General features: G+C 45.5%; 1 protein-coding gene across 1 annotated transcript in view; it reads left to right on the top strand.

Moving 5' to 3' along the window:
• Nucleotides 1-5166: 5166 nt before the first annotated feature.
• The window catches only part of LOC123521665 (microphthalmia-associated transcription factor-like), a 189953-nt gene continuing 183643 nt past the window's right edge, over nucleotides 5167-11476 (top strand). The window contains exon 1 of the mRNA XM_045290119.1: nucleotides 5167-5348. Within this exon, the coding sequence (XP_045146054.1) occupies nucleotides 5245-5348 (104 nt within the window). The 5' untranslated portion in view covers nucleotides 5167-5244. The remainder of the gene's footprint in view (nucleotides 5349-11476) is intronic.

The following is an 11476-nucleotide window of genomic DNA, read 5'->3' as shown; positions in this document are numbered from 1 at the left end:
ATGTCCAATTGTCTACAGATGGGCTTTGGGTCTCCACTCCATGGTCCCCCTCATTCACATTGATATGATTTTTTGTTCTGGGTCTTTTCTGCCTGATACCTGATCCCATCGACATCTCATGATCACACAGGCTGGTGTGCTTCTTCCATGTCAGCTTTGTTGTTTCTCAGCTAGATGGCCGCTTGTTTGTCTTCAAGCCTTTAAGATCCCAGATGCTATATCTTTTGACTGGGCACCATCAGCTCTCTTCACCACTTTTGCTTATTTATCCCTTTTGTCCTCAGCAATTGTGTGGAGAAGGTAAGCATCACAGAATGCCAGGTTATTAGAACAAAGTGTTCTTGCATTTAAGTAGTACTTGAGTCGAGGGCCAATGTGTGTCTGCTACCTCAAGGTCATATTTTAACTAACTTTTTTAAACATCAACCTGAACTTATGTGTGAGTTACTGATGGACTATCCCTCTGAATGTCCTTGGTATTGTTTTGCCTGATGATATAGGATATATCCATCATTTCCTCCCACAGTCAATCTGATTCCTGTGTACTCCATTTGTCTGAGTTCATGTGTACAGTTAGTTTATGTTGTTGAAAAATGGTATTTGCGATGAAGAAGGTGCTGGTCTTGCAGAATTTGATCATTCAATTTCCAGCTTCTTTCAATTACTAAGGCTATCTTTTCCAACTACGGATCCTTCTTCTGTATGTCCAATTTTCTCAGTCAAATAGCCTGTAATCATCAATGCACCTTGACTGTGTGTTTGATTGATTTCCGACCGAAGAGGTTAATAGAATCCTTCAATTTCTTCATCACTAGTTTTAGTGGTTGGTATGTAGGTTTGAGTAAAAGTTGTACTATTTGAGCTTCCTTGTAGGCATATCGATATTTTCCTCTCACAGTCAGCATTTTCAAGATAGACGTGGAAATGTTCTTTTTGACATCAAGTGCTATACCATTCCTCTTGACTTTGCCACTCCTGGCGTAGTAAAAGTTATCATTGTCAGATGCAAAGTGGCCAATACCAGTCCATTTCAGCTCAATAATGTCCAGCATATCCATCTTTTCCCCTTCCATTTCATTTTTGATGATTTCCAATCTTCCTAGCCTCATACTTTTTATATTTACATTCTGATTCTTAATGGAAAGCTTCTGGCTGTTTCTTCTCATCTTGAGTTATACTTCATCAGCCACTGATGGTCCGGGAAGCTTTGCTCCATCAGTCTCAGTAAGATCAGTTTTACTTGCGGAGGCAGCTCAGTCATAAGTTTTAGTGCCTTCCAACCTGATGGCCTCGTCTTCTGGTACTATAGCTGATAATGGTCCACTGCTATACCTCGGGGTTTCATTTGCTAATACCTCAGAGGTGGAACACTTATTCCTTTTCCATAGTCTATTCTTAGTCTGGAAGCTCTGCTGAAATCTGTTCACTGTGGACAACCTTGCTCATTCAGCATCAATGCTTTCTGTGCAAGACATCAGCCAAATGGACAGATGAGTGGTGTCCACGTGTACATGTATGTGTTTGAAAAAAGTTTTTTTAATGAATGAGTTATTGGTCTTGCAAATTCTATCATGTGATCTCCTGCATTCTTTCTGTTGCCAAAGTCATATTTTCCATCTACTGAGCCTTCTTTTTGGGACAACCTTCACATTCCAATCACCAGTAATTATGAATGCACCTTGATCACATGTTTCATCAATCTCAAACTGAGGAATTTGGTAAAAACCTTTAATTTCTTAATTTTTGGCATCCGTCTAAAACACAAAACGCACGGCCATGGAGTCGATTCTGGCTCATAGCGACCTTATAGGACAGGGTAGAACTGCCCCTGCAGGTTTCTGAGGCTATAAATCTTCACAGGAGCACAGAGTCTCATCTTTATCCTGTTGACATTAGTAGTTGAGGCGTAAATTTGATAATATTCCTATTAACTGGCTTTCCTTGTAGATATAGAGCTATTATTCTATCACTGACAGTTTTCTACAGCTATTCCCCACTTATCTACTAGCTAATTATCTGACAGCTTTCATTTACATCAATAGTGAAACATCGACTATTTGACTATTTTGCACATGGAGAATGTACATCCAGCAGTAGCAGTGGGGAAGTGTGAGGCACGAGTAATGCTGGCTGTGATTACCGAGGCTATGCATCAATTTGACTGACGCATGATTTGCAGTGGGTTGGCAGTTTTATAAATATGCGATATAGCCTTCCTTTTGTGAGGTGATGCGGTCACCATGCATTTTGCATCGTTCAGCATAATGACTGGGTTTTTGAATCCACCAATAAGTGAGGAGTGGTATATTTCAGGATAGCTCTTGAAATGTTCCTTTTGACAATGAATAGGACAGTATTCATCTTCAATTGGTCATTGCTGACATAGTAAACAATATGATTTTCCAATTCAATATGGTCAATATCAGTCCATTTCATCTCACTATTGTTTAGGATCTCTATCTTCAAGTGCTCAATTTCTTTTGTTTGACAACTTCCAATTTCCCTTGATTTATACTTTGTACATTCCACATCCTGATTATTAATGGATGTTTCCAACTGTTTCTTCTAATTTTGAATTGTGCCACATCAGCAACTGAAAGAGAAATTTCTCTGACTGAGGATCTGAATAAAAGATGCAGGGAAAAACAGTCTGGGCACCCAAGAATAATAGTTTATATATGTGTGTCTTAGGATCTCTCTCATGAGTACACTTAATTGGAAGAAAGTTCATTGGTCTCATTTGATAGCTTTTCTTCATCAAGTTTGGTTTCTTCTGTGGCAAGTTATTGTCTGGTATAACAAATTTAATTATAGTTTCAAAGAGATTATACACAGGCAGTTCTAAGATGGAGTCCTTGATTGCCATTAGGCTTTGTTTCTAGCTGACTTTTCTAGGGGAGAAAGAGAAAGGTAAGCTAAAAGATTCAGTAACCTACAATGTTTCTCAGTGTGTGGATGGGGACCACTGACATTTCAACCAGATAGTTCATCATTGTGCAAGATGTTCAGCATCTCTGGCTGATACCTCCATATATATCTGTAACCAATTGCCATTAAGTTGATTACAACTTGTGGCCACTTTGTGTGTGTCAGGGTGGAATTGGGCTCACAAAAGGTTTATCAATGACTTTTAAAAAAATTAGATTGCCAGGCTTTTCTTTCCAGATACCGCTCAGTAGTTTTGAATCTCCAACGTCTAGGAACTGAATTCATTAAATATTTGCACCATGTAATAACCTCCAAATGATGTTAAAAATGCATTGTCCCTCAGAATTTTCCAGAAGCTTAGTTAAGCAGATGTGACTAGAAATCCATATTTTTACTTTCTTCTTCCTGCTGGCAGATAGTAACCGCCCCCACCCCCCTTTTAAAAACATTTTTTGGCATCTGACTTTCAGGAGTCCCTAACAATGAAAGTTGGATTCTATATTCACCAGCATGAAAAACATACCTTTTTTCAGAGTTGTTTTCAGGTATTCTGTCATATTTTAATGGTTATAGTGGAAGGCCAAAAAATATTTAGGGAATTCATTTTTATTGTGGGGATTTTGGTAGTTGCTCCAGCATGCCTTGTAGCTCCTGGACTGTGTCTAATTTTCCTTGAGATCCTTAGCTTCAAAATCAATCCATCCTTTTGAGTATCTCTTCTGATTTAAAATTCAAATGCTTTACCACAAGGCAAAACAAGCAGAAGGGCAGCTCCTGATAAATGTACAGGTATTTGACTGGTCCCTTAGGGTTTTCTCCTATGATGATTATGGCTTACTTTTGAAAGGACACAGATGGAATGGCAGTCTGAGACAACTACTGTCAAGATCTAATTAACAGAAGAATGACCACTGAGAAGCAGTTTTACAGATTACATTCTCTTGCATTTGACCTTGAAACCTGTAAAACAATTTTTCCAATTTCCTCTTTTATAGGTGAAGAAATAGAAGCCTCTAGGAATCAAAGGATTTGCCCAAGATCACACAGTGCTTTACAGATGGATTTGAGATTTGAGTTTTATAACTTAAAATGTTACTCTCTTTCTCTGCCTCCTTGATGCTTAGGACACAGAAAGAAAGAAAGAAAGAAAGAAAGAAAGAAAGAAAAGGGAAAAAAGGGAGACAGAAAGAATAAAAGAAAGGAAGAAAGAGAAAGAAAGAAAATAAATAAGACAAAAGAAAGGTCCTACAGGAACGAATTAGAAGGAAAGACAGATACATATAAATGAGCCATAACCATAACAGAGAATGTTATTTTGTTACCTGAGTGCTCCCAAGTTCAAGTGGAGGTTGACACTTACATGGTTTATGTACCCCGCAACTACACTCCAGAAATATTGGACAATCTCATTTGAACTCCTGGCCAACTAAGAAATTAAAAGCAGACAGGGATGACACTTTTCTTTTAACTTTGTGCCTTCTTAAACGAACTGAACTAAAGTACTGCTTTAGTTTGGAAGTGGCTAATTGGATAAAGGAGACACAGCCACTCAACTAGAAAAACAGTATTGTTGAAAGTCCAGGCTGAGTTATAGCAAAGGAACGCACAAGAGCAGTTTCTACAATGATGTTTCAATTATAATGGGAAGGAAAGTTCTTGTGCTCTGTTCCAGTTCGTGGACAAGTTGATAAATCACAGCAGTCCAAGGAAGCATGCGGGCCGATGGGAAGCACTTTTATTTAAAGCAAGCTTGGATGCTAAAACTTTCGCCTGTCAAAACCCTCCAGCATTCTTATTATTTCAAATAAGGACTCCTCATGGCTTCACAATGATCTAAGCTGAGCAGAGGGATGAAGATACTAGAGCAGGGTTGAGTCCGTTCTTACTAATATTAAATAGCTAAGTCTGTACCCTTGAAGCAAGCCAGGAGAGAGTCCGGAGAGGAGCTGCTGACATTGACAATGAATCCAAACAAGAGTTGCACTAGCGGTGTCCACCACGTTGCCTCTCCCCGCTGCCTGGCCTTCTGGGAGTTGTAGTTTTCGCTCGAGTGGCTCCCTAGGCGAGCCGGGTATGCCCCACCCCGGATGAACTACAGCTACCAGGCTACATTCGGCCGGCAGCCCCTCCCGCCCGGGTGCAAGTGTAAACTCGCCGCGCACGGGGCGGGCGGCTGCGCGCGGGTAAGCGGACTGAGCTTGGCACTGCTTGGGGGCGCACGGCTCCGGGACCCAGGCCCGGCCACCTTTCGTCCGTCCGTCAGCCCTCGGGCTCTAGTCTCACTTTTGGGCAGTGGAAGGACGAGAAACGGGAGCCATGCAGTCCGAATCGGGAATCGTGCCGGATTTCGAAGTCGGGGAGGAGTTTCACGAAGAGCCCAAAACCTATTATGAACTCAAAAGTCAACCCTTGAAGAGCAGGTGAGTGGTGACAGCTGGAGGAAGGCGCGGCGGACTGTTGGGAGCAACCCCGCCTTCCATCCCGAGCCGTGGGGAGCCGATTGCTCGGGCTTCGAGACAAGGACCCCGTGCCCTTGCCCCGGGGCAGAGAGCGAACTGCCCCCCACAGCTGAGGGGCCCCACCGGCCTGGCCCGGGCGCCTCTGGGGGGCTGCTTGGAGCGCACTTCGCAGCGCGCAGAGGGCAGCCGGGGATGTTGCTCCCAGGCACGGGGGGACCCTTGTTGGGGATGCCAGCTGTTGAGACCCGGTGGGGGCTGGGGATGGACCCAGCGCGGGGATGGGGGAGGAGCGGCGCCGGGTGGGGATGCTGTGGCTGTGCAATGAGGGGAGAAAATAAAGAGTTTCTGGTGAACCCCTTTTTCTGAAGATTGCAGCGAGGCCGAGGACTTGGAGGGGCACAGATGGAGGGCGAACAAGACCGGACTGTCTTGGGAAGGCAATTAGCTCCTCTGTAGTTGCCTCTTGGGAGCCCTGCTCCTTGGGGGAAACCCCGCCCCTGACCTCTGCCAGGTGAGCTTTTCCTGGCCCGCCTGCCTCTCACCTTCGCGCGAAGGCGGCCCTAGAGCGCGGGCGGGGTGGGGGGCAGCGCGTGGGCGTGTCTCCTCGCTGCTTTTGAGTGGGTGCCCATTCACAGCGACCCCACGTACAACAACGAAACACTGCCTGGTCCTGCGCCATCCTCACGATCCACCCTGTACGTCCCAGCTGTACGTCCCAGCTCTCTGCAAGCCTTCCTCTTTTTCACTGACCCTCTAAGTAAGCATGGTGTCCCTTTCCAGGGACGGCTCACTCTAGAACTTGCTCAAAGTAGGTGAGACTTACTTTACATATATTTTGTTGGAAACAGAGTCCCATCCAAATCTGGGTCTACCCTTGGGGGGTTAGTGGGAGAGTGCCCATTCTGGCACGAAATCCTTGGGCACTTCAAAAACTTTGCAGGAGAGGAGGCAAAACACTTGCTGGCCTGACATTCAGGCCACCTCCAGCGCCCATTTCCTCTGTGTGAACTACTTTTTCTGCCATCTTTCCATGTGTTTGTCATTCCTCTGCCAGGTGGCCTTCTGAACCCGGTGGCCTTCTCTTCTAGCATTTCCCATGAGGGAGGATGACCCACTGAGGCAGTGACAGCAGAGCACCCCCTCCCATGGGCATTAAGATAAGGCTGTAACTGGAAGCTTTCAATGATGCTGTTGTATTCAGTTCTAACCTTCTGGCTCCATCCCTCACTGTGCGTAGGACCTGGTTGGGCCCTAAGTACCACAGACCTTAAGGGACAACATCAGGTGAAGGAATAGAGAAATGGAATTAGGAGTGGAGTGTGTCATCCTCATCCTCACTGGAAAGCCAGGGTCAGGCTTGTTTCCTTTCAGGCTGTGGCAGGACTGAACCTCCTGGGGGAGAGAATGGGACCATTGCACCTGCTGACTGCGTTGATGATGAGCTTTGCAGACGCTCAGTGGGGTTTGAAAGTGAACATCCTATGTGGTTAGAAGCCCAAAGCCTTTAGTTGGTAGTTTCTCTTCATAAAGACTGTTTTGTGTGAAAGCCTAGATTGTGTGTTGGGGCCTAGGGGTTTCGACTAAAGTTGTATGAGGAGTATTGTTGGTGATGCGCAGGGGGCTTTATCTGCATTTGGCTGAAGGGACTAGTGTTTTACCAAGCAGCGCCTGGTTTTGCTTCCATAAGCAAATGCTTGCATGGCCAGAATGAGGGAGCCAGTGTTTGTGCGTATAGTTCTGGGGGGAAAATGAATTAACTGGACTGTTTCAAACATTTTTGATGATAGCTGATACATAACATTAGATTCGTTTGAGAGAGTGCGGAAAACACCATCTGGGAGGCACAAACGAGCCGCAGAACTCAAGTTGCAGGATTCAGGCCTGCTCTCACTCGGTGTCGGCACAACATGCCTGGCAGAGTGAGCGTCCTCACTAGCTGAGAGCACGTGTAAGAAAGAATGTGGGTACGTGGGAAGAAATGGCTTCACACGTTGGCACTAGAAACAGGTGCGGGACAGAACTGGTATGGAGAGGAGGCTAAATTAACAAAGTTGTTGCAGAACTTGCATGTAGAGCAGACACATGCTATTTGAAATAAACCAGTTAAATAAAATCTGTGAATAAATATATGGGCTTGGCAAAACTTCCCTATACTGTTTTCCACAGTTTTTTAACTTATTGTCCTTGACATCTGTTGTGCAACTTTAAAAGGGTCTCCCGCTGCGCAGGGCCTTCTCACTTGTTGCCACGGGTCATTGCCAGGACATCTCTTTGGTACAGGGCTTGGTGGGAAGGGGTCGAGAAGGAAAGGCTGAGACTGGGCGCGTCCCTCTACAGTGGCATGCGTGTTACGGTGGGTTGACCGGAGCTATGGCACTCTCAATCGCCTCGTGAGCATGCAAAAGCGGGGAAATCATAAGGAAGACTGGCGAAGAATGATGAACAAACCAAGGGCTGTCAGAGAAGGAACAAATCTGCCTTGGAAGCGGAGCAGCTAGAATGCTCCTTAGAAGCAGGGGTGGTGAGATTTTGTCTCTGTACTCTGGACATGTTATCAGGAGGCACCAGTTCCCAGAGAAGGCCATCATGCTTGATAAAGGAGAGGTGCAGCGAAAAAGAGGAAGGCCCTCAACAAAGGGGATGGACACAGGGACACACCGGACTGGTGACCAAGGAGGATGGTGCAGGACCAAGCAGTGTCCTGTTGCATTGTATGTAGGGGTGCTATGAAGGGAAACGGGCTCGCTGTGGTCCCAAACCACCTGGCCATTCTGTCTTTCCCTGATAGCCTCCAGATTGCCCCCTTGTCATTGAAAATCTGTTCAGAAATTAAGCACTGCTCACCAACTTTTCTTCTGTTATTCTGGTCCAAGTTATCAATAGCCCTTTCCTGGATTATTGCAATCATCTCTTACCTGGTATCTTGCTTTTGACCTAACCTGCCCTTGAGTGGATTTTAAACACAGCAGTCGCAGGATCCTTGTTAAAACCTGTTCTCATTCAGGAACAGCAGCTGATGATGTTGGGAGACATGTTTGGTAGCCACCCAGAGAGGGTAGCTATTGGTTTCTAGTGGGTGGGGAACAGGGGTGCCCTCAATGCCCTACAATGTACAGAATAGCACCTCGCAACAAAGAGCTCCCAGGCTCTGAAGCACCAGGAGTGCTGAGGTTGGGAAACCCTATGTCAGTAGACCAGTCTCTGCCAAAATCCTCCAGGGGCTGTTGTTTCAGATGACCACCTTAAAATGGTATAAGGTAGCATTTTCTGTCACTTCACTGTTGGCTCCGATGTCATTTCTCATCATCCCTGGTTGACTCCTGCTCCAGTTAGACTGGTTTCCTTATCATTCCCAGAGCACCCCAGGCCACTCAAGTCTTCCCAGAGAAGCCCAGTGTTCACTCCCTCACCAACTTCACGCCTGCCCTCAGTTCTGCCCTCACCATGTCATTGACAGTTGTCCCGCCATACGCTTGATCTCGCTTGCCCCGCTCTCGCTTCCCCATAGGACTTAGGTGACAGTGAATTTTTTCGTAAAAGCATTTTCGCTCAAACCTCTCTTTTTGTCATGGCTGATTTAAGAGAACAGCGTGCGGCCGTGAAATATTGCTTCCTGCTTGGGAAAACTGCCTCAGAAACTGTTGTGATGTGAACACAGCTTACAAGGACAATGAGATGGGAAAAACTCAAGTGTACACGTGATTTTCTCTTTTCAAAAAAGGTGAAATGTTGATTGATGACAAACCTCATTCTGGATGTCCACCAACTTCCCAGACGGATGAAAATGTGGACAAAATTTGTGCACTTGTGCTTGAAGACCGACAATAGACCACTGAAGAGATGGGGAAGTTATCTGGATTATCTTGGAGCTCAGTGCAGTGAATTTTAACAGAAGATTTTGGAATGAGAAGGTTCACTGTGAAATTTGTGCCTCGTGTTTTGACTGCCCAGGAAAAAGAGCAACGAGTGGAAACACACTGTGCTTTGAAAGAACAGCTCCAAAGCGACCCAGACTTTTTTTCCAAGGTCATTACTGGTGATGAGGCATGGTGCTACTCTTAGGACCCTGAAGCAAACATCAATCAAGCCAGTGTCATCTCACCCAAAAAGTGCTCATCCAGTGAAATCAAAGATCAAGACGATGCTCATTTGGTTTTTTTGATGTGATGAGGATAGTGCATTTGGAGTTTGTTCCACCAGGTCAGACTGTTAATCAAGCATTCTATTGAGAGGTTCTGTAAAGATAGCTTTAACAGTGTGTGACTAAAAAGGCCTGATTTGTGGCAGATGGGACCGGTTTTGCCACCACAACAATGCACCTGCTCATGCAGCCATCTCAGTGTGCTAGTTTTTGGTAAAAAACAGCATGCCTCTTGCCCCATGCACTTGACTCACCTAACCTTGCTCTGTGTGACTTCTTTTTGTTTCTGTGGATGAAGAGGGATGTGACAGGACAGCTATTTGACAATGTAGAAGAGTTGAAGAAAAAAAATACGAGGGAGGTGCTGTCAGCCATCCAAACAGATAAGTTTGAAAACTGTTTCCAAGAATGGAATTGCAGATTTGACCAATGTATTAAGTGTGATGGAGAGTACTTTGAAGGTGATAAGGTTGTTTTGTAAATAAATACAAAGCTTTGGGGGTGTGTGCGGATTCCATTTGCTGGGGTGGGGGGGAGGATACTCCCGTGTATTTCTTATGTATCTCTCCTTAGTAGAGTGTAAGCTTCGAGAGAGGACAGGCTTTCTGATTGTTACTTATTCACTGATATATCCTCAGAGCCAGGAACAGGGTCTCCACCTCAGCACTATTGACATTTTGGGCTGGATAATTCTTTGGGGGTGGTGTGGGGTCATGCGCGCATTTGTGTGTTTTCTGCTTTGCAGTATGTTTTCCAGTATCCTTAGCCTATTAGAGGCCATTTGTATTCCCTCTCGACCCACTACTGTGACAAAACAAAAAATGTCTCCAGCCTTGCCAAATGTCCCCTGGATATAAAATTGCCCATTTCAGAACCACTGGCACGGAAAATGCCCACCACAGAGAGGGGACTCAATCTCTGTTGGTTGTTGAAGTACATTGTTTCTTTCTCCGTTAGCCCTTGACTCAGACTAAGGTGTTTGTTTTTTTTGTATTTGTGCTCCTTGTAAGGCAGGTGTCCAGTGAAGTCTCTCCAGAGAGGAATTTGTGTATGCTTTATTTAGGGAGAGCCCAGATAGTAACTGTTGCTTAAGGGCAGACATGCTTCATTTTAACCCAGACATTGCCTTTAGGGATGTGCAGCTGCTGCATTTAGATTATGTGAAGGGAAGCTATGGCCAGGAGTTGTTGGGTGCTGTGGACTTGATTTCCACTCACAGTGACCGCATGTAACAGAGCCTCAGAGCCTCTTCCCGTCTGTAATGTTTATGGAAGCCGTGCGCCAGGTCATTTTCCCACGGGGTGGGCTCCGACCACCCATTTTTTTATTTGGCTGCCAAGCGCTTAACCGCTTGTGCTACTGGGGCTCCTCGGAGAAGAAGCACTAACTGAACACTTGTTTGTCCTTCAGGCCCCACCAAGGGCCAGAAACCACTGTGTGTTACCCAGGGACTGAGTTCTGAATGATGGTGACAGAGGAAAGCTGCTAAACACCAAGGGCGAGCCCAGGAGTCACACGTGGGCACAGCCAGGGAATGAACGGCTCCTCACAGCTCTAGGACTCTCTCTGCCTGTTCCCTCCAGACAGTGCGTCCCACCCGCTGCACTTTTGTCCCGCGGACTTGGTGCTGCCTTCTGTGGCTCTGGGCTTGCCAGTGCCCGGCTTCTGGACAGCTTTCAAGACTGGTTCAGTTTCATTCTAATTCTTCCTGCTCATTTAAAAAATTATTTTAGACAGCTGTTAGTGCTACACATTAGAAATAGGGATGAAAGTGAGCGAGGTTTGGACTGATAAGACAGGATCGCACAGTAGTGCCCCGTTGGGTGTGGTTTAGTGCGGTTCATTTTGACGGATTCAGAGGGAAGTGTGTGGTGGAACTCTCACAGTTTGTGGTAAATGAAAAAGATAAAGACTGTTCTCTCTCTCTCTCTCTCTCTCTCTCTCTCTC

The sequence above is a fragment of the Echinops telfairi genome, unplaced genomic scaffold, assembly GCF_000313985.2.
Source record: "Echinops telfairi isolate 266 unplaced genomic scaffold, ASM31398v2 ScPeMD7_31;HRSCAF=116, whole genome shotgun sequence".
NCBI classification, from domain to species: domain Eukaryota; kingdom Metazoa; phylum Chordata; class Mammalia; order Afrosoricida; family Tenrecidae; genus Echinops; species Echinops telfairi.
Note: the sequence above shows the minus strand (reverse complement) of the source record. Positions and strands in the feature narration are given on the sequence as shown.